This window comes from Sorex araneus, chromosome 3, assembly GCF_027595985.1.
Source record: "Sorex araneus isolate mSorAra2 chromosome 3, mSorAra2.pri, whole genome shotgun sequence".
NCBI lineage: Eukaryota > Metazoa > Chordata > Mammalia > Eulipotyphla > Soricidae > Sorex > Sorex araneus.
The window spans coordinates 88,041,572-88,064,652 of record NC_073304.1 but is presented as its reverse complement, the minus strand read 5'-3'; the positions used below and the strand labels follow the sequence as shown (position 1 = coordinate 88,064,652).

The 23,081-nt window shown below is 41.3% G+C and overlaps 1 protein-coding gene across 3 annotated transcripts in view; it reads left to right on the top strand.

The window, feature by feature from the left end:
• The window catches only part of TTBK2 (tau tubulin kinase 2), a 122,060-nt gene that overhangs the window by 17,735 nt on the left and 81,244 nt on the right, over nt 1–23,081 (top strand). For all 3 annotated transcript variants that reach the window (XM_004609602.2, XM_055131611.1, XM_055131610.1), the window contains one exon: nt 18,684–18,819. In XM_004609602.2, the coding sequence (XP_004609659.2) occupies nt 18,751–18,819 (69 nt within the window). In that variant the 5' untranslated portion in view covers nt 18,684–18,750. The remainder of the gene's footprint in view (nt 1–18,683; nt 18,820–23,081) is intronic.

The window sequence follows — 23,081 nt, the reverse complement described above, 5'->3', positions numbered from 1 at the left end:
AGCATTGCGAATACTTTTCCCGGTTTCTGCTGCACTGGCCAACACTGCTGCTCTTCTCTCTTTGAGGTCTTCCTTTATCACATCTATGCACAGCTTTGTGAGCTTGGACATTAGCTTGTGGTTGCCTGAGGCTCGCGCCAAACCACGTTGACGAATGAGCTCGAGAGTTTCCGAAGACAGGATTCTGTTTGTGGCTTCAAGAGCATCGAAGAAGTGGTTAAGAGAATGAAGAACCTCTGACTCCGGGCACATCTTTTTGACTCCACCGTTCTTCCTGCACTAAAATATGCCTCAGAGACCTGGGCCCTACCCAAACAGGATGAGAACGCTATTAGGGTATCCCAAAGAGGAATCGAAAGGCTATGCTAGGAGTATCACGTCTCACTCAAGTGAGAGAAGGAATCCGGAGTTCTGACCTCCATCGACGGTCAAGAATCAGGGATGCTGTCTCATTTGCCAAGGCATCAAAAATCAGATGGGCCGGTCATGTAATGCAATTCAGAGACGACCGCTGGACTAGAGCTGTTACCGACTGGATTCCAAGGGACGTCAGAAGACCTCGTGGCCGCCCACCAACTAGATGGTCAGATTTCTTTGTCAAATTCCTGAATGAACGATTTGAGGCTCTTCCTATTCCTGGACCAAGGAGATATCATTGGGCTGCACTAGCACGCAACAGGGACAAATGGAGACGTTACTGGTGCCCGCTCGAGCAAATCGAAGATCAATGGGACGACAAGTGACAAGTGACTAGAGTACTATTACTTATAGTGTATCATGCTTGTTATATTACCTCAGAGCCTAATCCTGGTCCAGGGTGGCCACTTCTCTCTACCATTGTCACAGTGACCTTTCCCACCTCCCACCCCACTCAGTGGCAAGAATCCTGTTAAGGACCAGTTCCCCTGCTCTTCATTTCTATTGCATTTTGGCATTGGTTTTTCCCCTACTGTGTTTCTTTTTGTTTTGCTTTGCTGAGTCACACCCAGCTGTATTCAGGGTCTGCACTCAGGGATCACTCTGGCAGGCTCAGGGGACCATATGGGATGCTGGGAATTGAACCTGTGTTGGCTGTATGCAAGACAAGCAGTCTACCAGCTGTACCCTCTCTAGCCCTACTATGTTTATATCCTGCATATGTGTGAGATCACTCTGTGTCTCTCTCCCTCTTATTTCACTTAGCATGACATTCTTCAGATTCATACATATAGCAGCAAATTGCATGACTTTATCTTTTCTTATGGCTGAGTAGTATTCCATAGTATATATATATATGTGTGTGTATATATATATATATATATATATATGTTCTTTATTCAGTCATCTGTTCTTGGGCATTTGGGTTGTTTCCAGATTTGGGCTGTTGAGCGGTTGGGCTTTCTTCTTTCACGCGGGCATTGGGCGTTCTCCTTTCACCCAAGTTTGATTCCTCCGCCCCACTCGGAGAGCCCGGCAAGCTACCGAGAGTATTGAGCCCGAGTGGCAGAGCGTGGCAAGCTACCCGTGCGTATTGGATATGCCAAAAACAGTAACGATAAGTCTCTCAAGGAGAGACATTACTGGTGCCCGCTCGAACAAATCGATGAGCAACGGGATGACAGTGACAATGACAGAAATAGTGCATAAAGGTGTTTTCTCTGCATGGTTGTTTTGGGCCCTTGGAAATATTACAAGGAGTAGAGTTGCTGGGTCATAGGGAAGCTCAGTTCCCAATTTGGGGGGAACAACCATATTCTTTTTCAAAAACGCTTGGCTGATCGACATTGCCACCAGTGGTGAAGGTGGTTCCCTTTCCCCCTGCATTCATGTCGACATTTGTGGTGGTTCTTTTAGATGAGTACCAGTGTCTGGTGTGAGTGTACCAGTGTCTTTTAGATGAGTACCAGGTTCTTATAGCCTAGTTCTCCCTCTGGGAGAATATGGCTAGGTGCCGAGAATTTCCTGTGCACATGGGAGAGTCTGGCAAACTCCCCATGGTGTATTCATATGCCAAAACTAGTAACAGTGCTGGGTCTCATTCCCCTGACCCTGAAAAAGCCTCCGATGTGGCATTGTTGGGAAGGACGAGTAAAGAGAGTCTTCTAAAATCTTAGTGCTAGGATGAATGGAGACGTTACTGAGACCGCTCGATATATTCGTCGATCAGTAGTGATGATGATGATGATGACCAGGTTCTTTTAGATGAGTACCAGTGTCTGCAAATCAGTATCTCACTGTTGTTTTGATTTGCATTTCCCTAATGCGTGGTTTTATAAAGCATTTTTTATATGCTTTTGGCCATTTATTTGTATTTCTTCTTTGAGGAAGTTTCTGTTCATCTCCTCTCACTATTTTTTTTTTGGGAGGTCACACCCGGTGATACACAGGGGTTCCTCCTGGCGTTGCACTCAGGAATTACTCCTAGCGGTGCTCAGGAGACATATGGCATGCTGGGAATCGAACCCGGGTTGGCCGCATGCAAGTACTGCTGTACTATCACTCCAGCCCCCTTCTGTCCCCATTTTTCAATATGGTTGGATGTTTTATTCCTGTAAAGTTCTGCCAGTGCTTTAATATTTTGGATATTAACCCTTAATTGGTTAAGGGGTGAGCTGTCTTTGTATTCTGGTCATTATTTCCTTTGAGGTGCAGATGCTTCCACTTGTCCAATTAGTGGCATTTCATCTTTAAAGATGCCTTTAGCTTCAGTGTCAGTGGAGAGTTCTGCCTATGTTTCCTCTATGTACCTTATGGATTCAGATCTGATATCAAGTTCTTTAATCAATTTTGATTTGACTTTTGTGCATGGTGTTAGAAGACTGAGTTCTTTTCTTTTCTTTTCTTTTTTTGCACATGGCCAACCAACACCACTTATGGAAGAGTCTTTCCTTGTTCCACTTCATATTTTTTGTTCCCTTATCAAAGATTAACTGACCATATACCTGAGGGTCTGTCCTGGATTTTTAGTTCTATTCCATTGATCTGAGGGTCTCTCTTTATTCTAGTAACACACTGAATTACTACCACTCTGTAAAACAGTTTGAAGTTGGGGGAAGTGGTGGCCTCCCATCATCTTCTTTTTCTCAAGGATTGCTGTTGTGTGTGTGTGTGTGTGTGTGTGTGTGTGTGTGTGGTGTGATCCATATGACCATATGAGTTTTAGGAGTGTTTCTTTGAAAAATGACATGGATATATGTATATCCTTATAGGGATTGCATTAAATCTGTATAATGTTTTGGGAACTGTTTCCATTTTGATGATGTTAATTCTTCCAGTCCATGAGTAGGGAATGTGTCTTCATTTCCTCATATCCACTTTTATTTTTTTAGCATTTTGTAGTTTTTGTTGTATTGGTCTTTCATCTCTTTAGTTAAGCTGATTCTAGGTATTTGATTTTCTGAGGCACAGTTGTGTATGGAATTGCTTTTTTTTTTAGGGGCGGGTGGGGTGGCCCACATCTGGTGATGCTAAGGGGTTTCTCCTTGCTCTGCCCTCAGAAATTGCTCATGGTGATGCTCAAGGAGCCATAGGAGGTGCCAGGGATCAAACCTGGGTTAGCCATGTGCAAAGTGCCCTGCCTGCTGTACTATTGCTCTGGCCCCAGGATTGCTTCTTTAGTCTTCCCCACCCCCTCCTATTTCATCATTTGTATCTAGGATAGCCGTGGACTTTTGCTTGTTGATTTTGTAGCCTGCCACTTTACTATGCAAATTTATTTTTTCTAGAAGCTACTTGTTTTTAGGGTTTTTTTAAATATAGTATATCATTTGCAAACAGTGAAAGTTTGACTTTTTCCTTTCCTATCCCAATGCCTTAATATTTTTTTATTCCCTAATTGCTATGACAAGTACTTCTGGTACTATATTGAATAGAAGTCATGGGATAGGGCAACCTTGTCTTTTGCCCTTATCTTAGCAGAAAGGCTTTTAATTTTTCCCCATTGAGTGTAATATTTTCTGTGGTCTTGTGGTAAATGGCACCTTACCCCTGTAATATTTTTTTGGCTCCTTGGAGACTTTCGATTATCATTTTGATTTCCTTTATGGTGGTAAGTTTGTTTAGGTGTTCCATATCTTCTTGGTTTGCCTTGGGAGGTTATAGGAGCCCAAGTATTTCTCCTAGGTTCTCTCATTTTGTGGCATGAAGATTTTCAAAATCCCTGATGATCCTTTGAATTTTTGTGGTGTCTGTTGTGATGTCCCCCCTTTCATTTCTAATTTAGTTTAGGGTTATCTCTCTCTCTCTCTCTCTCTCTCTCTCTCTCTCTCTCTCTCTTTGTGTCTTGCTGATGGCTTATTAGTCTTGTTGATTTTTTCCAAAGAACCAGCTCTTCGTTTTGTTGATCTTTGGGATTTTAAAATTTGTTTTATGCAGTAATTTCTGCTTTGTTATTTCCTTCCTCCTACTTGCTTTGGGCTCCTTTCATTACTTGTTTTCCAGTTTCTGAAACCATGCAATTAGATTATTTGTGTGGCCATTTCTTTCTTCTTGATAAGTTCTTGTAGAGCTATGAACTTTCCTTTTTTTTTTTTTTTGAACTTCTTAACAACGCTTTTGCTGTGTCCTACAAGTTCTAGAAGCTCATGTCCTCATTCTTGTTTGTTTCCAGGAATCTTTTGGTTTCTTCTCTGAGTTTCTCTCTGAACCATTGATTGTTCAGTAGGGAGATGTTTGATTTTCAGGTGATTGAGTTATTTCTCTTTCTGTTTGTGATTAACGTCTTTTTTTTTAAATTTATTTATTTATTTATTTTTAAATTTTATTTTATTTTATTAAATCACCGTGTGGAAGATTACAATGCTTTCGGGCTTAGGTCTCAGTTATACAATGCTGAAACAACCATCCCTTCACCAGTGCCCATATACCACCACCAATAAAAAAAAAAAAACACACAGTACACCTCCCATCGCGCCCCCCCACCCCCTACTTTGTAACTGTTAAGTTTCGTTTTACATTCCGTTTACTTTGGTTACATTCAATATTTCAACACAATCCTCGCTATTGTTGTTAGGAGTACCCCACTAGATTCAGACCTACTGTGAAGACAAGTAAGGTCGTGCAGCCGCTACTGCGGCCGCGCGGTTTTGAATTTCTGTACTTTAACAAGAAGTCCAGGGAGATTTCTTCCAGATATTAGATAATTGCAGGCTTGAAAACCCAATCTCTGGTCATCTTAATATGGCGGCCACCGCGCCCTTCATCCCCGGAGAGAAAGAGGCGAGAGAGAGAAATACCTTTCCCCTCCCGGGCGGGCACGGGGCCGAGGCTTAGTTCTCAGGCTGGAGACATTCTGCGAGGAGTTGCTCACACCGAAAGAGGTTTTGCTGGGTCTGGATTCATGCTTGTACAGCTGCGGAGAGGCCGCACACGCGTGCGGCCCCCGGGATCACATCTCGGCGGTCGATTAACGTCTGTTTTCAGTTTATCATGGTCTGAGAAGATAGTATGATTTCTGTCCTCTCAACTTTGTGGAGGTATGTTTTGTGGCCCAACATGTGGTCCTTGGAGAATGCCCTATGTGCATTGGAGAAGAATATATATTCAGTCAGCTTTTGGGGAATGAAAAGCCGTGTATGTGTGTGTGTGTGTGTGTATGTGTTTGTGTGTGTGTGTGTGTGTTGACAGCAGAGTTGAAGTCTCCAGCTGTTGTGTTGCTATCATTGTCTTCCTTCAAGTTGATTAGCAGTTGTTTTAAGTATTTTGCTGGTCCCTCATTAGGTGCCTGTTTGTATAGGAGTGTTAAGTTTTTTCTACTGCACATTCCCTTGATCATTAAGAAATGACCTTCTCTGTCTCAATTTTTTTTTTTTTGCTTTTTGGGTCACACCCGGTGATGCACAGGGGTTACTCCTGGCTCTGCACTCAGGAATTACTCCTGGCGGTGCTCAGGAGACCATATGGGATGCTGGGAATCGAACCCGGGTCGGCCGCGTGCAAGGCAAATGCCCTACCCACTGTGCTATTGCTCCAGCCCCTCTGTCTCAATGTTTTTAAGCTTGTTGATGTTATCTGATAGAAGTATGGCCACCCTGGCCTTTTTGGAAGCCGTTGGCTTGAAGTAGCCTTAGCCTTTTACTTTGAGTCTGTTTGTCCTTACTCTCCAGATGTGTTTCTTGTAGGCAGCAGAAGGTTGGATTCAGTATTGTAATCCTTCTTGCCATTCAGTGTCTTTTTTGTTGGTGTATTTAGGCCGTTGGTATTGAGAATATTATGTTTCTGTAGAAGTTTGCTGTGTTTGGGAGATTTATCTTGTCTTTAAGTGACCCCTTCAGTTCTTGTTGTAAAGTTAGTTTTGAGTCTATGAAGTTCCCGAGCTATTTTTTTTTCCATGAAGTTATCATTCCTTCAAATTTGAGTGAGAATCTTGTTGGGTAAGTATTCTTAGTGAGGTCTTCATTTGACTGAGGTTTTAGATTTTATTTATTTACATATATTTTTAAAGCTGTATCCCATCATTATTTTCAGGACCTTATGGTCTTGTTTGATAAATCTGCTATAAATATTAGGGACTCTCCTATGTAATTTTCCAGGGAAGCAAAAAAAAAAATTCCTTGCTTCTCTGGAAATTTATGCTCTTCATACTCCTACCTAAACCAGGTCATCTTTAGGCTTTGGGGTGTTGCCAGGGCTCAGGCCTTCCTGGGGTCCCAGATCACTCACAGTCAGCTTGTCCTCGCTCAGGATTCCATCCAGCCTCCCAGTTCCGTACTGAATGGCAAACTTGGTGCCATTGGGTCGGAAGGAGCTGGAGGCTTTGGAGTTGAAGCGATGATGCAGCCCTAACCAGAAGGTCAGAGAGGTGTCACAGGGCCCCCAAACGCTTCCTGCCCACCCCCCCATTTTTCCACCTGTGACCACGTCAGAAGAGATCAGGGCCCCACTGGGTATGTGACTCAACCCTAAAGCTCTGCCTTGCCAGCGTGAGGCTGCAAATTGGAGCCCAGGACCGCTCCGAGTGCACCACTGAAATTCCAGCAGCACGGCACATGTATGCGCCTGACACCGCAGCTAAAGCATGTCCCCAGCAACGGCTACGTATCACCACCAAGGTGATTCACTGTCATCCCGTTGTTCATTGATTTGTTCGAGCAGGCACCAGTAACGTCTCTCATTTTGAGACTTATTGTTACCGTTTTTGGCATATCCAGTACGCCACAGGTAGCTTGCCAGGCTCTGCCGTGCGGGCGCGATACTCTCGGTAGAGAGAGGCGGAGGAATCGAACACGGGTCGGCAGCATGAAAGGCGAATGCCCTACCGCTGTGCTATCACTCCAGCCCACCAAGGCGATAGCTGGGAATAACCAAAACAGGTGGAAAGGGAATATTTTGCCCTCCCTTTTCCCTTCAGCCCTGTTCATCCACCTTCTTCCCTCCTCTAGACCCCTAAAAACTCACAGCAAGGAAGGCTGAAAAGTAGCATTTCTTGGATGGGATCCAAAGATTGGAGAAGCTGGTGTTGAAAACAACAGAGAGGTTTTGTGGGGGTGTCCCCGGGCCAATCTCCCCAAAATACTGGGCCTGAAAGTAAAACCAGGACAGAACATGAAGGTGGAGTTAGGAGGTGTGGATGGGGAGTTGTGGAAAGCAGATTCACGTTCACATAGTTGGACAGAGGCGTGAAGATGGGCTTGTCTCTGGGGGAAACGGTCCCCGACCTGGGCAGCACTGCTGGCAGCCCCCGGCCCCTCAGGCAGTACAGGCTCCCATGTCCAGTGTAGACACGGCGAAGAGGGATCCTGGAGGGAGGAAGCCGCTTTCACCTCAGAAGTTACCTTTTGTGGGCATGTTTCTAATGGACCTTCCCGGAGAGGATCCAGCTTAGCAATACCTGACACCCAGTAGTCTTGGCCAGAAATCCGGCAATAACCCAAGAGCCCCTCTGGCACCTCGGTGCCAATTTTGTACAAGGTTGAACCATCCAAAACAAACCTTCCCTTCCACATTCCCCAGTTGGGTCACATACACCAACCCCCAGGGAACCACAATTCACAGAGGTTTCCAATGATCCTAAGGGGAGGGTGGAAAATCTAGCCTCTGAAAAAAAAATCTTGTACTTTTCAGTTCTTGGTAAAGACCAGACAAGATCAGGCATGTTCAGGGTGGTATGGCCATAGATGGCTGGAGTGATAGCACAGTGGGTAGGGTGTTTGCCTTGCATGTGGCCGACCCGGTTCGATTCCTCTCGGAGAGCCCAGCAAGCTACTGAGATTACCCCGCCTGCACGGCAGAGCCTGGCAAGCTCCCCGTGGCATATTCGATATGCCAAAAACAGTAACAGGAAGTCTCACATTGGAGACTCACATTGCCCGCTCGAGCAAATCGATGAACAACAGGATGACAGTGCTACAGTGCTATGTATTGCTTTTTATGCCTTTATTCTATTTATGCCTTTTGTCATTCTGATTAGGATGTATCTTGGAGTTATTTTATTTGGGTCTCTTTTAGCTGGTACCCTTTGGGCCTCTTGAATCTGGGTTCATGTACTCTTCAATTCTGGAAATTTCTCACTGGGATTTCTTTGACTAATTCTCTCTATTGAAATTGCCTTCCTGAGTCTCTGGGACCCCTACAATTCTTATGTTCTTCTTGAATTTATCCCAGAGTTCTTTTGCCTGCTCCTCGTTTACTTTGAGGCTTTTTTCCTCGTCTTCTGTTGTTGTCTGGAGGTTTTCTGCATCTCATCTTGGAACTCACAGATTCTGTCCTCAGCTGCTATTACTATGCTGCTGAGAGGCCTTCCTGTGAGTTTCTCATTTCACTTGCCAAACTCTTTAGTTGTTATTTTTGCTTGTAGTTTTCTCATTTCTGCTCTCATATCATCTCGTGTTTTATTGAATGACCATTCTATTGTTTTCTTTGAGCTCCTTAAACATCCTCAACATTGCCACTCTAAATTTCTTATCAGGGTGATCAGATAGCTATGTAGTTGATTATTACTCTGCGAGTCTTTAGGGTTACCATCATTGCTCACTAAATGTGATGTGGTTCTGTGTTGCTTTTCAGTTTGATTTTTGCAGTCTGAAGGTGTTTTGTGTGTGTGTGTGTGTGTGTGTGTGTGTGTGTATTGTTGTGTGTTAGGTGACTATTCTTTCTGTGAGATATGAAGAAGTGATGTATTTCTGAATGTGGCTTCTTCTCTAGCTAGGCTCTGATGCTTTGAGTTCACGGAACTGGGGACAGGCGTGTGACTGAGCCTGGGCCTAGCCAGATGCCAGGTAGGCTTCACAGGGGTTTGGGTTTGGATGGTGAAATGCAATATCTGAGTGTGACTTCCTAGCTAGACTCTGATGCTTTGAGTTCTCAGGATGGGGGTGGGGCAGAGCTAGGGCCTAGCCAGGTGGACTTTGCAGGGGGCCTGACCTTTTCTCCACTGCAGTGTCCTCACAAAGACTCCTGTATTGTACTGCAGAGACAGCAAACTTGAACACTGATCCTTCCTACATCATGGGTTGGGGCAGGCACAAGTTTCTTCCAACTGGACCATGGACACCTGGCAGTGCAATCATCTCCAAATGGGAGGAGATGCTGTTGGGGGGTATCACCCCTTTGAGTCCACCAAACCAAAGGTGCCTGTTCTGGCATACACTTGGTGTCCCCAGTGAGGTCACCCTATACCCACTTAAAAAAATTTTTTTAATTGAATCACTATGAGATACACAGTTACAAAGTTGTTCGTGATTGGGTTTCAGTTATACAGTGTTCCAACACCCATCTCTTTATCAGTACACATTTCGTACCACCAATGTCCTGAGTTTTCCTCCCCCCACCTGCCTCTATGGTAGGCACTTCTCTCTCTCTTTCTCTCTCTCTCACTATCTCTACCTCTTCTCCTTTTCTTCCCTCACCTCTCTCTTTCTTTCTCTCTCTCTCTCCCTTTCCCTCTCCTTTTCCTTCTTCCTCTCCCTCCCTCTCCTTTGTCCATCACAGTTTACAGGTACTGAGAGGTTATCTCATGTATATCCCCTTACCTCCTTTGAGCACTCAGTTTTGGTCCAGAGTCATTACGTCAGCTGTAATTGTCATAGTGGGCCCCTCTCTATCCTAACTGCCCTGCCTCCTCCACCCTCCCACTTGAGCCAAGCTTCCAATCTTGGACCAGTCCTCCTAGCTCTTGTTTTCTACTGTCCTTGGGTATTACTTTCACACTGGATTTTTTTTTTGTATCCCACAAATAGAATGCAATCATTCTATGTCTGTCTTTCTCCCTCTGACTCATTTCACTTGGCATGATACGCTCCATGTTCATCCATTTATATACAAGTTTCATGACTTTATTTTTCCTGGTGGCTGTGTCGTGTTCCATTGTGTAGATGTAACATAGTTTCTTTACCCAGTCATCTACACTCACACTTAGGGTTTTTCCAGATTCTGGCCTATAGTCACCTTTATGCCTTAGACACCACTGTTATTCTTTTTCTTTTGGGGTGAGGAGAGCCTCCTAAGCAGTGTCAGGGAGACCTGGACCCAAACCTGGGATGGACTGGATGGACTGGGATGGACAGAACCACACCTCTGTCAACCAGGCTAGGTGCCTCAGTGCTTAGACCCAGTGGTGTTAAAGGCCCCAAGGTCACGCAGTGGTACACAGGGGGCTAATGTGTTGCAGGGGATCAAACTCAGGTTTCTCTGGCCTCTAGCATTTTTATTTTTTATACATGAGGTTATCCAGACACAGAAACGTTAAATGATGGACCCTCAAGCCAATATTTGAAGCTGGGTATACTTGTCTACATTAAAAGACAAACACGGCAATATTAGTTTCTCTGAAAATATTCTTATAGGAAGCTCTCTTGACTGTGATTTGATCTGATTTTTGGTTTTGGAATTGTTGTACATTTTCTTTCCATCTTTCTTTGTGCTTTGGCACTGTGTGTATGTGTGTTTAGACCAACCTAGTGGTGCTCAAGGGCTACTCCTAGCAAGTTCTTTGGGAGTTGTCCTGACAGTGCTTAGGGGACCATCTGACCAGGGATGAACCTCTCGTTGTACAAACCATGTGTTTAGCCTTTCGAGTTATCGCCCTGACCCGGCATTTTTATTCATCTGTCTCATTTTTGTTCTTTACTCATTTTTCTTTTACCTTTTTTTTTTTTTTGGCTTTTCAGGTTACACCCGGCATTGCACAGGGTTCATTCCTGGCTCATGCACTCAGGAATTACTCCTGGCGGTGCTCGGGGGACCGTATGGGATGCTGGAAATAGAACCTGTGCAAGGCTAATGCCCTACCCACTGTGCAATCGCTCCAGCCCCTCTTTTCTTATCTTTCTGATAAAATATTGTTTCATGTTTAACTAATTAACTTCACCATATATATACATATATATAGTTTAAATGTGAATTATTAACTTTTCACTATGGTAGAGGATATAGTGATCATGATAGTGTTTTCTCTGGGCAGGGTGACCACATCTAGTGGCACTCAGTGTGGTGCTGTATGGTTTCACTCAGTAGTGCTCAGAGGTCCACGTGGTGCTGGAGATTGAACTTGGGTACACACTCCAGGCCTTCCAGCAATCTCCCTGGTCTGATTTAGGAGATTGTCAATGATGATTCTCACTTTTTGTCTATTTTATTTTTAATCTTTTTCTATCGAGAAATGTTTCAACTTTTCTTTTTTACCACATGTTGTTTTGTGGATTGAAACTATAATATGTTCTGCCCATCTGTTATTCATCTTCAGATCTGTTTTGGCAATGCCTCCAGGTTCAGCATCATTGTCCAAATTCATTATTGTGTTTTTTACTCCTTATTTTAGGTGAAAAAGGATATTGCCAAAGAGGAATTCATTTTATTTATCTCTTTCCATTCACTAATTTTCTTGCACTGAGATTGGATTATTCTCCCTCCCCACCTCTGCCCCCTCCCTTCTCTTTGTTGTTGATACCTTGCAGTGACCAGGTGTCATACACTTCAGTTGTGGTACCCCTGAACAATTAGGTTGCATGCTGGCTAGGGAATGCACACTTGGTTGTAGTACTCACACACTTGGTTGTAGTACTCACACACTTGGTTGAGGTGTGCCAGAGATTGCACACCCTGTTGTGACTCTGGGGACACACCGTAGTGCTGCCAGGATATACTCTGCACCAGTGCATTTTATAGTCTTAAACTTAAGGCCTCAGACTTGGAGGCTGGGTCCTCTATCATTCAGCCACATCTCTGTTCTTGAGACTGATGCTTTTTGTTAACTAGTTCTGAAAAAAAAAAAAAAGAATTCCCCTTATTTGGCATTATTGGTATTGTGACAACAGTTTATTCATATTTTAGTTATAATCTGATGTGAAGTGTTAAAAATCCGATTATTCCCTCATAATCTTAAGAAATGATTGCTCAGTGAAGTCTGGTGTGTTTTCTTTTGCTGCATAACAGATGCTCAAAATTAATGCTTTTATAACAGTGTTTATTATCTTGTCTGTGGGTAAGTGTTTTGGGTGTGATTTGGCCATGTGTTTATTATTGTAGGGTTAATTAAAGGCAACAGTCAAGGAAGGTAATAATCATCACAAGGCTTAACTAGGGAAAGATCTCTCTCTAAGCTTCTGCTGTTGATGTGATTCAGTTTCTTGAGGGTAGTGGTGGAGGGCTCAGAACTCTGCTAGCTACTGCAACTGTTACATGTAGAATCATAACACTGTTAGCAAAAGGTGTGCTCAGCAGAAGGTAGTTTGGAGAGAGAGATTTTGCCTTGGACTTATATGGCAGCTAGTTTGCTCAGAGCAGGCAAATGGGGAATCAGAGGGAGAATGTTAGCAGGTAGATGTCACAAATTTTTTTTTTTTTTGCTTTTTGGGTCACACCCAGCAATGCTCAGGGGTTACTCCTGGCTTTGCACTCAGGAATTACTCCTGGCAGTGCTTGGAGGACCATATGGGATGCCGGGGATCGAACCCAGGTCGGCTGCGTACAAGGCAAACGCCCTACCCACTGTGCTATTGCTCCTGCCCCATGTCACAAACTTTTTAATACCATCTGAGAATTGATATTTTCTTACTTTTTTTTTTCTTCTAGACAAGTCACTAGATCCATTTCCACTCTTAAGACAGGGATAATAGCCTGAGATAGTATCAGTGGAAGTCATGTCAGGAGTTTAGTGTACCTGAATAGCTTGTAGAATTCTGGATCTTTCCCCTAGAGATCAGTTCTTATTTGGAACAGGTTTATTCTTAGAATTATTTTCTTATTCTAAATGACTTCACCTAGGACAAGCTTCTTTTCTTGGTCTTTAAACTGGTAAGTTAGAGAGATGGAATGAACATTTTTTGGCTTTCATAGTTCTTTCTGTTTTAGGGGAGGATTTGGGGGATCACACCATCTGACCAGGCAGTGTCAGAAATTGAACTATGATCAGCCATATACAGGCAAGTTCCTTAACCCTAGTAGTATCTCTGACTTTTATATAGTTCTAATTGAGAGATATCTGGTTATACTTGAAATTTAAACTTCTTATTGTAGCAAAATATACACAAGACCTAACCATTATGCATGATTAAGTGTGCAGTTCTGCTAGGTACTTATAAAAACATTGTAAACATTTGAATATTTTGAATTTGTTCAAGGGTCAGCTGTACTATAATTTCCTTTTTATGTTGCACAGTCATTTTGATGGGAGTTGGCTGGAGAGATAGTACAGTGGGTTTAGATGCTTGATTTGCATATAGCCAACACCTGTTGGATTCCCAGCACTGAATGGACCCTTGAGCACTTTAGGGAGTAACCTCCAAGCACAGAGCCAGGAGTATCCCCCTAACATTGCTAGGTGTGCCACTAACTCCCACCTTCCCAAAAAAAATGAGTAATTTTGAGTACCTTCTTCAAAAAATTTAAGATATGCAAGAAGTGCCTTAGGGGGCTGGAAAAATAGCACAACGGGTAGGGCATTTGCCTTGCACACGGCCGACCTGGGTTAGATTCCCAGCATCCCATATGGTCTCCTGAGCACTGCCAGGAATAATTCTCGAGTGCAGAGCCAGGAATAACCCCTCTGCATTGACGGGTGTGACCCCCCCCAAAAAAAGTGCCTTAACCCTGTATTATCTCTCTTCCCATTTAATTTTATGTCATAATTTTATGTTTAGGGTTTGTTTTGTTTTTTAGGAATTATAATACTTTCCTATAGTAACTCCATTTTACATATTCTTTAGCAATACATCAAGTTTCCAACGTTTCCATATCTTCTTCAAAGCTTTGTTGTTGTTGTTGTTGGTTTTATTTTTGTTTTGTTTTTTGCTTTTTGAGTCACACCCAGCAATGCACAGGGGTTGCTCCTGGCTCATGCACTCAGGAATTACTACTGGTGGTCCTTGGGGACCGTATGGGATGCTGGGAATCTAACCCGGGTCGGACATATACAAAGCATACTATTTGCTATCGCTCCAGCCCTCTTCAAAACTTTTTGTATTTGTTGCTTTATATGTTTGAAGCTTGTAATCCCAGTGTTTTACTTGCATTTTTCTTACAATTAATGAAGTTGAGCAGCTTTCCATGTACTTATATGGCCATTTGTTTATCTTATTTTGAGAAATGTCTATTCAAGTTATTTTCGCATTGGTAGGTGGCAAGGGCTTGGAGGAGTGGTCACACTTGTCGGTGCTCAGGGCCTGTGTGTGATGCTGGGAATTAAACTGGGTCAGCTGCATGCAAGAAGTGCTTTAGCCCTGTATTATCTCTCTGCCCGGTTTTTATTTTATTATTTTTTAAATCTTATTTAATTTATATAAAGTTGTTCACAATAATTTATTACATTGAATAGTCCAACAATTGCACCACCATTACACCTTCCCACCACCATATTTCTAATGTTTCCACCCCGACCCCTAAAGCCTGTCCCCAAAGCAGGACCTAAATAATTTATTTTGTATTGCTTGTTAAGAATATTCCACTAGAAACGTGGAATATTTCACAAAAAAATTTTCCCTATAGGAAAGTGTGTGAAGATTGGTGTATTTTATGCTGGCGCCATTAAGCCATTGTCTTGGTACATTAGTGTATAGAGTATGAGATGTGGTGTAGCTGCAAATGTGGCCACACCCTCCAGGAATTCTAAAATTTTCAACATGATGATACTACTGAGATTATTTTTTTTTAACTGGATGTTGACTTGGGGTCCTGAGGCATCTCTGTGGCATGTTGCTCATGTTGCTCTCTTCTGAGAGATTATTTCTGAGTCTCTGGATCATGACCACTAATTAGCTTATATGGTGCCATATGGCAGTTCTTATATGGCAGCTTATATGGCAGTTCATGGGCATGACTGCCAGGCTACTAGAAGCATAGGGAGAGGGTAGTGGGGAGGTCGCCCATTCCTGAGTCCATGTGAGCCTAGAGATTTCAGTCACAAGTTCCACATTACCTGGGTTTTTCAGCATATTTCCTCATGGATGAGGCTTGTTTGAGCCTGTGGATATTGGCCATGAGCATGGTGGTGATCAAGTCCTGGAGGCTTTTGGCTCTTGGGGCTAGTTGTGTCGGGTGGGAAGATTCACCTCCCTCCCTGTGGTTTACCCTGGATGAGATAGCTTGGTGTGGGGTCTGGAGGCATCTCTGCAATGTTCTGCTCGTTTTTAAAACATATTTGCTAATTTATTTTTCTCTCTCATTTACCCTTTCCCATGTTATGCTTTCACACACTTGGTTGACTGCATTGGAGAGTCAACTTTGCACTTTGCACCAAGGATCCCAAAGAACAGTTGTTGCCTGGATTACATTTTGCATGTGTGGTAGGGTTAGGTCTCAAACTCATGACTTTATGCCCTTTTGCATTTAGTAAAGCACCTGCTTTACAACACTGAACTATCCCCTGAGCTCCATGCTGTCTATTATTTTGAGGTGTAGTTCTCTACATATTCTACATATTAACTCAATAGCAGATACACAATTTGTAGATGTTTTCTTTCATTTCATGGATTGCCTTTTGGCTCTGTTAAATATCTTTTAATACCCAAACTTTAGTTTGATGAAGTTCAGGGTTTGCTTTTTTTGCTTTTTGGGTCACACCTCCAGAGATGCACAGGGGTTACTCCTGGCTCTGCACTCAGAAATTACTCCTGGCGGTGCTCAGGGGACCATATGGGATGCTGGAAATCGAATCGGGGTCAACTGCGTGCAAGACAAACGCCCTACCCACTGTGCTATTGCTCCAGCCCCAAGTTCAGGGTTTTTTTTAATTTTGATCTCATATCCAAGAAATTTATTGACAAATCCAGTGCAATTGAATTTCTTTCATCTATTTTTTAATGAGTTTCATAGTTTTAGTTATTTAATTTTCAGTAGATTTTGCATATACTATTAAAATGAAGGTTCAGCTTCATACTTTCGCACATGGATATTCAGATTTTTTGGGGGAGGAGTAGAGCCTCCCGTGCTGCCCAGGGACCACTCTTGGCAGTACTCAACCAGCCGGGCCATGTACATCAAAGCTATGGCTGTTGACGCTGCACTGCTTGGACCCTTTAGCTAACTTCCTTACCCCAGATTCAGATTTTTTTATATTGTTTTTTCCAGATTTAAATTTCTTAACACCATTAATTGTAAAAAACAATTCCTTCTCCATGAAATGGTTTTGGCTTCTTTGTTGAACTTACTTGGCCATGTATTTCAATTTAAATCCAATTGAAATCCAATCACGGGGGCAAGGAGCAATAGCACAGCGGGTAGGGTATTTGCCTTGCACACGGCCGACCTGGGTTTGATTTCCAGCATCCCATATGGTCCCCTGAGCTCTGCCAGGAGTAATTCCTGAGTGCAAAGTCAGGAACCCCTGTGTATCACCGGGTGTGACCCAGAAAGTCAAAAAAAAAGGGGGGAAGAAAGGGAAAGAAGTCCAATCATGAACAACTTTGTAATGGTTTATGTCACAGATATTCAATTATAAAAAGTTTTTAAAATAGTGTTTAAACTTAATGCCAGGAACATGTCTGGTATAATAAGTTTACGAAGATGGTACTGTACAGAAATATAACTAGCTAGTAGGTGGTATTATATACTATTTTAGCAGCCTTCAGGAATTGGAAAATGGTGCTTTTCTAACCAGTTATTTCTTCTGTATCTATTAGCTAAGGAAAAGGTTGCCCTCTGGTATTTCTGTTTTCTCCAAAATACTATTCCTACAAGAGAAGTAGGACAAATGCTGTTTATTTGCCAATATTCAGAATAGTGATTTGTGCTCTCGCAGCCTCGAGTATTAACCAAAGAGTTTTCTTTTTGAGTACCGTTATTAGGAACTTATGGGAGTGTTTGTCTTCTTGACATTTCCTCCTTGTTACAGTCTTTATTTTATATGCTTAAGTAATTTATCTTTGGCAATTGGGATTTTTTTTCATTTGATAAGAAATCCATGTCCATGTGTACAGTGTCATGTGTCTAATACAGAAAAGCAATCGCTCCAAGGAATCCTGGCTTTAAATTACCATTTTAAATTTTCTGTTTTTATTTTTTCTTTCTTTTTTCTTCTTTGTATGGTGTTCTGTCATTTATTTTGTTGAATCTTCATTATATTTTCTTTAATTTCTAGTGTTTTTCTAAATTAACTCAGAATGTTTTCCTGTTATCTATTTTTCTCATATAAGAACTATTCTTTTGGAGGGGAAGGTGAGCACATCTGGATATTTTCAGGGCATATTCCTGCCTCTATGCTCAGGTATCACTCCTCACAGGAATCAGAGGACCATTTGGGGTGCTGGGGATTGATCTCCGGTCGGCTGTGTGTGTGCATGGCAAGCACCTTACTTGCTGTACTATCTCTCTGGCTCCAGAATTATTCTTGTTATTATATGTTGTTCTAAAGTATTTTCTTTTTCCTTTTTCTTTTTAAACATAAATCATGTTTATTGGGGAAATAATGGGAGGGGAATAGTGAGAAGTGTGCATCAAAGGGAATACAGGTAAAGCATTTTCTTCCACTGGCTGCCCCCCCCATTAATTCTACTTATAAAATTATGATTTTAAAATCCATTAGACTAAATTTTTCTGCTCTGTGCTTGGTATGTTCAGGTATGATGTTCACGTATTATTATCTTCTTACCTTAATTATATTAGATTTAATAAATAACCTTTCTTTCTGACTTATTTTAGATATATTTTAAATGTTAAGAAATGTTACATTTTTTAGCTCTGATAAATTTAAAGTCTAAGTTACACCCCATTAAATTATAATCTGTTGTAATTTGTGTACCATTTTGTTTTTTGCAATGTTGTACCCATAGTGATCTGTATTAATTGCCATTTCTACCCTGCTTGCCTTTTTATCAGTTTCAGTCATTGTTAATAATATGTGCTGTAACACAGTGCCTTTGTAGTGACTTGCTATTTTACTCCATCTAAATAAAAAGAGTACTTTTTTCAGGGGTTGTTCATATCTGGTGAGACTCAAGGGTCACCCCTAGCTCTGTACTCAGGAATAATTTATGACCATGCTCAGGGACGATGTGGGATGCCCGAATTTGAACCCTGGTCAGATGTGTGCAAGACAAGCATCTTACCCACTTGTAAATCTTTCCAGCCCCCATAAAGAATACTTTAAAAAAAAATGCATTAAACAGAATTTGGAATCAACTTTGTAGGGTGATGGTAATGATGGTGGTGGTGGTGGTTTACCCCTTGATAGCAATGCAACCTAATGTAGTATATAGAATTAGTAGTGTGTGTTAGTGCTGGAGTTTGAGGTAATTAATTAGCTTTGATCTGCTGCTTTTATTTTATTATTGCAGGTTAAATGGAAACCACCCTTGGGATCTGGATGCCTGTTTAGCCATTCTGCCACACCTGTGAATTGCAATGAGTGGAGGAGGAGAACAGCCGGATATCCTCAGTGTTGGAATCCTGGTCAAAGAAAGATGGAAAGTGGTGAGTATATGAGTATATTTCAGAGAGAGAGAGAGAGAGAGAGAGAGAGAGAGAGAGGGAGAGAGAGAAAGAGAGAGAGGGTGGTGAGGGGAGAAAGAAAAAGCACAGTGCAGAGAAACTATAAGTGGATAGAGGTGTATTTTGATAATTTGATAAAAATAACAATTTATTAGGACATAATTCATATATTGCTTATATACCTAAAGCAGTTACTTTTATTTTTCTATGATAAGTTCTGCTTGTATTCCATTTCTTCCACTTTCTTGTATTAAATTTACCTGACATCTAATAGTTAATGCTTTTGAGTAAGGTAAATGACAGTATACATATATCAAGAAAAATTGAAAACTAATACAGTAAACTGGATTTTTTCTTATTAAGGAAAAATAACAATAGATAAAAATAAACCAATATAATAAATTCCCTGTACTCATGCCCTACTATTGCCGTCATTTGTTAGTCAGTGTTAATTTCTTTGACCTTTTGACATAATATTTTGAAGCATTTCTTTCACCATAGCATTTCTGCCCTGTGATATTAAGTATATATCTATGAAGGTAATGCTCCTTTTAAGAATGTACTAACATAGTTGTTATACTTGAAGAAAACATTGATTTCTTAATATCACAAAGTATTCTCCCAGTTTTTACATTCAATGATTGTTTTGTACTTTTTCTTTTTCTTTTGCTTTTTGGGCCACACTGGTCAATGCTTAGGGGCTATTACTGGCTCTGCACCCAAGAATTACTCCATTGCTTGGGGGACCATACGGGATGCCAGGATCAAACATGGGTCAGCTGCATGCAAGACAAGTGCTCTACCCACCATACTATCACTCCAGCCCCATGTTTTGTACATTTTTAACAGCTTGAATCTAGATCTTAGTAACATCTAGATATTTGCAGTCGGTTAATAGCATTTGCATTTCTTTTCATTACTATGTTTCTATTAACTTTCTTAATTTTTTTTTTCTGGCTACTCTCAGCTGTGCTCAGGCTTGCTTTTAGCTCTGCATTTAGGTATTACTGCTGATTGTGCTGGGGAACCATGTGGGGTGATGGGAATTGCACCTAGTTTAGCATGTGCAAAGCAAGTGCTTTATCTGCTGTGCTATCTTTCTAAACCTCTAAAATTTATTATTATTTTTTAAGAAACTAGGTCATTTGCCTTTAGAATTTCCCATGGTTTAGAGTTCTGTGATTTTCCTTCCTTGTGGTGTTAACATAATTCTCTGACTGCTGCAATTTATGTAAAGGGTTAGTTATATATAGAAACTTAATTACATCTGTTTTTAGGTTTGTTTATTGAGGTATTGAGGTGTAGGAAGTTTTTTTTTGTTTGTGTTTTATTTACAGAGGGCATTGTGAACTTTCACTTGGAGATATGGAATGTCTTGTTGTCCATCTTTTTTGTGGTTTTAGAATTATTGATTTTAGTTACCTAGGTCTGTTCAGGGTTTTTTTTTTTTTTTATCATCCCTCCATTTATTAGTTGAAGTGTACTGTAAAGAGAAACTTTTCATCAACTATTTTGATCATTCTAAGACATGACCTAATTAGGCAAACAGAATGAATACTTAATTAAAAAAATTTTTTTCAATATTCAAAACAATGAATTGGTTCTTGGACTTCCTCTAAAGATAAAGAGTTAGTGTAAATAGTTAAGGCACTTCAATCCAGGTTCATTCCACCTCAGAATATTGGGTAGCTCTCTTGAGCACTACTTGGTGTGGTCCTGCGCCAAACTGAGAACATTAAAAAACATTGGGGCTGCAGCAATAGCACAGCAGGTAGGGCATTTGCTTTTTACATGGCTGACCCAAGTTTAATCCCCAGCATCCATATGGTGCCCTGCCTGCCAGGAGTGATCCCTGAGTTCAGAGCCAGGAGTAAACCCTGAGCATTGCTAGGTGTGGCCCAAAACCTGCACAAAAGTAAAAGTGAATGGACTTTTAAAAGTATAAATAAGAATTCATAGATTTAAATATTTATGTATTTCACTTTATTCTTGTTTTCCTTTTTGATGTTCAAATTGACTTGACTAACTTGTCTCCTGAGTCCTTTTAAAATGACTCTGAAGTCTTTTTTTTCTTCTGTAGTTATCAGGGTTCAATCCTAGGTCCTTGCACATATGAAACATTTGCTCTACCATGGAACCACTTCCCCAGACTCTCATAGTTCTTTAATATGTTCTTACCCTTAATTTGGAATTTGCCATATTTCCCCTTCTAAAGGGATCTATTTTTGGGTTTTTTGGGGTTTTTTTTGGCTTTTTGGGTCACCCGGCAATGCTCAGAGGTTACTCCTGGCTCTGCACTCAGGAGTTTCTCCTGGCGGTGCTCAGGGGACTATATGGGATGCTGGGAGTCAAACCTGGGTCAGCTGTGTGCAAGGCAAATGCCCTACCCGCTGTGCTATCACTCCAGCCCCTATTTTTGGTTTTGATATATTTAAATATACTTTATTATTCAATCTATTTGTAAACAGACTTTTTCCATTAGCAAAGGTATGTTATTGGTTTCTTTAACCTATTACAGATTGGAAAAAGATTGTCCTTTAGAAAAAAGACATTGTAAGGGAAATAAAGAAATACAGTTAGTTCCTGTGACATGTGTTTTACTGATTAGATAAAAAGTAAACTTTAGGGGGCTGGAGCGATAGCACAGCGGGTAGGGCGTTTGCCTTGCACGCGGCCAACCCGGGTTCGAATCCCAGCATCCCATATGGTCCCCTGAGCACCGCCAGGGGTAATTCCTGAGTGCAGAGCCAGGAGTAACCCCTGTGCATCGCCAGGTGTGACCCAAAAAGCAAAAAAAAAAAAAAAAAAAAAAAAAGTAAACTTTAAAAATCTACCTGAATAAATATAGGAAAAGAACCATATCACAATCATGGGCTGTTGCAGGAGAATCTACCCTTTTATCATCTATCATATGTCAAACATAAATTTGCCTTGCCATTTTTCAGTAAATATATCAAGAAATATATTTTAATGTATCTTTACCAAGATGAAGATATATGGTTGCTGCAGCCTGATAATTAGAGTTCACACATATACAGAACTCATCCCCAGAATTTGAGATAGTGCATAGTAATGCATAGGAGCACTTTCAAAAATAAATCATAGGCTTATGGTTGATGGTATTTTGGGTTATCTCTTATTACATCAAAATTTTGATGACTTGTGAGGCTGTAGTGATAGGACAGCAGGTAGGGTGCTTACCTTACATGCAGTCGATCACATGTTCCCTGAGCCCTGGCAGGAGTGATCCGTGAGCACAGAGCCAGGATTCAGCCCTGTCACTGCCAGGTATGACTCAGAAAACAGATAATACCAACAAATTTTAAACAGATTTAAAACAGCTTTGCAGGGGCTGGAGAGATAGCACAGCAGGTATGGTGTTTACCTTGCACACGGCCGGCCACCCAGGTTTGATTCCCAGCATATCCCATATGGTCCTCTGAGCACCACCAGGAGTAATTCCTGAGTGCATGAGCCAGGAGTGTGTGACCTGAAAATAAAATAAATAAATAAATAAATAAATAAACAAACACACACAAATAAATAAATAAATAAAATAAAACAGCTTTGCAGATTAAGGATTGGGGACAAGTTTGTTTTGATATTTGTCTTAGTCATGTGACACTACAAGATTGGTTGGGTAATAGAATCTACTTCCAAATGATTTGTCTGGTGCCTTGTGGCTTTTTCAGTCCTAGTTTCTTCCCCTTCCCTCTCCCCCTCGCCTACTGTGATAGATAGCTCCTTTAATCAACTATCTGCATAGACCTGTGGCTACTCTTGGATGGTCACACTTTTTACATAATGGCTGGTTCCTTAAGGCACAAGAAACAGAACAGAAGTTGTAAACTGGTTAAGGACTATTCTCAGAAATTAGGCAGTGTTGGCTTGTTGTATCTTATTAATTAAAAAAAATAAAGCAAAAAAATAAAGCAGTTACAAGATCCACCCAGATTTTAGGGGTCAGGGAAATAGACTCTACCTCTTAATGAATTGCAATGTCACAATGAAGAAAAAAATGATGGAGGTTATTATTAAAGCCCTCTTTAGAATATATTATATGCCTCAGTCAAGCCTTACTTTTATTCCTTCCCTGATCCATATTCACTTTCACTATACTGCTTAACTATAAAATTGTGCATTTTCTCAGAAGCATTGATGATGTCTTAGGATTTTGTAGAACTCAGTTTAAACAAGTGACTGCTTTAATCTTGTTCAGATGACTGGACTAGACTAAGGACCAA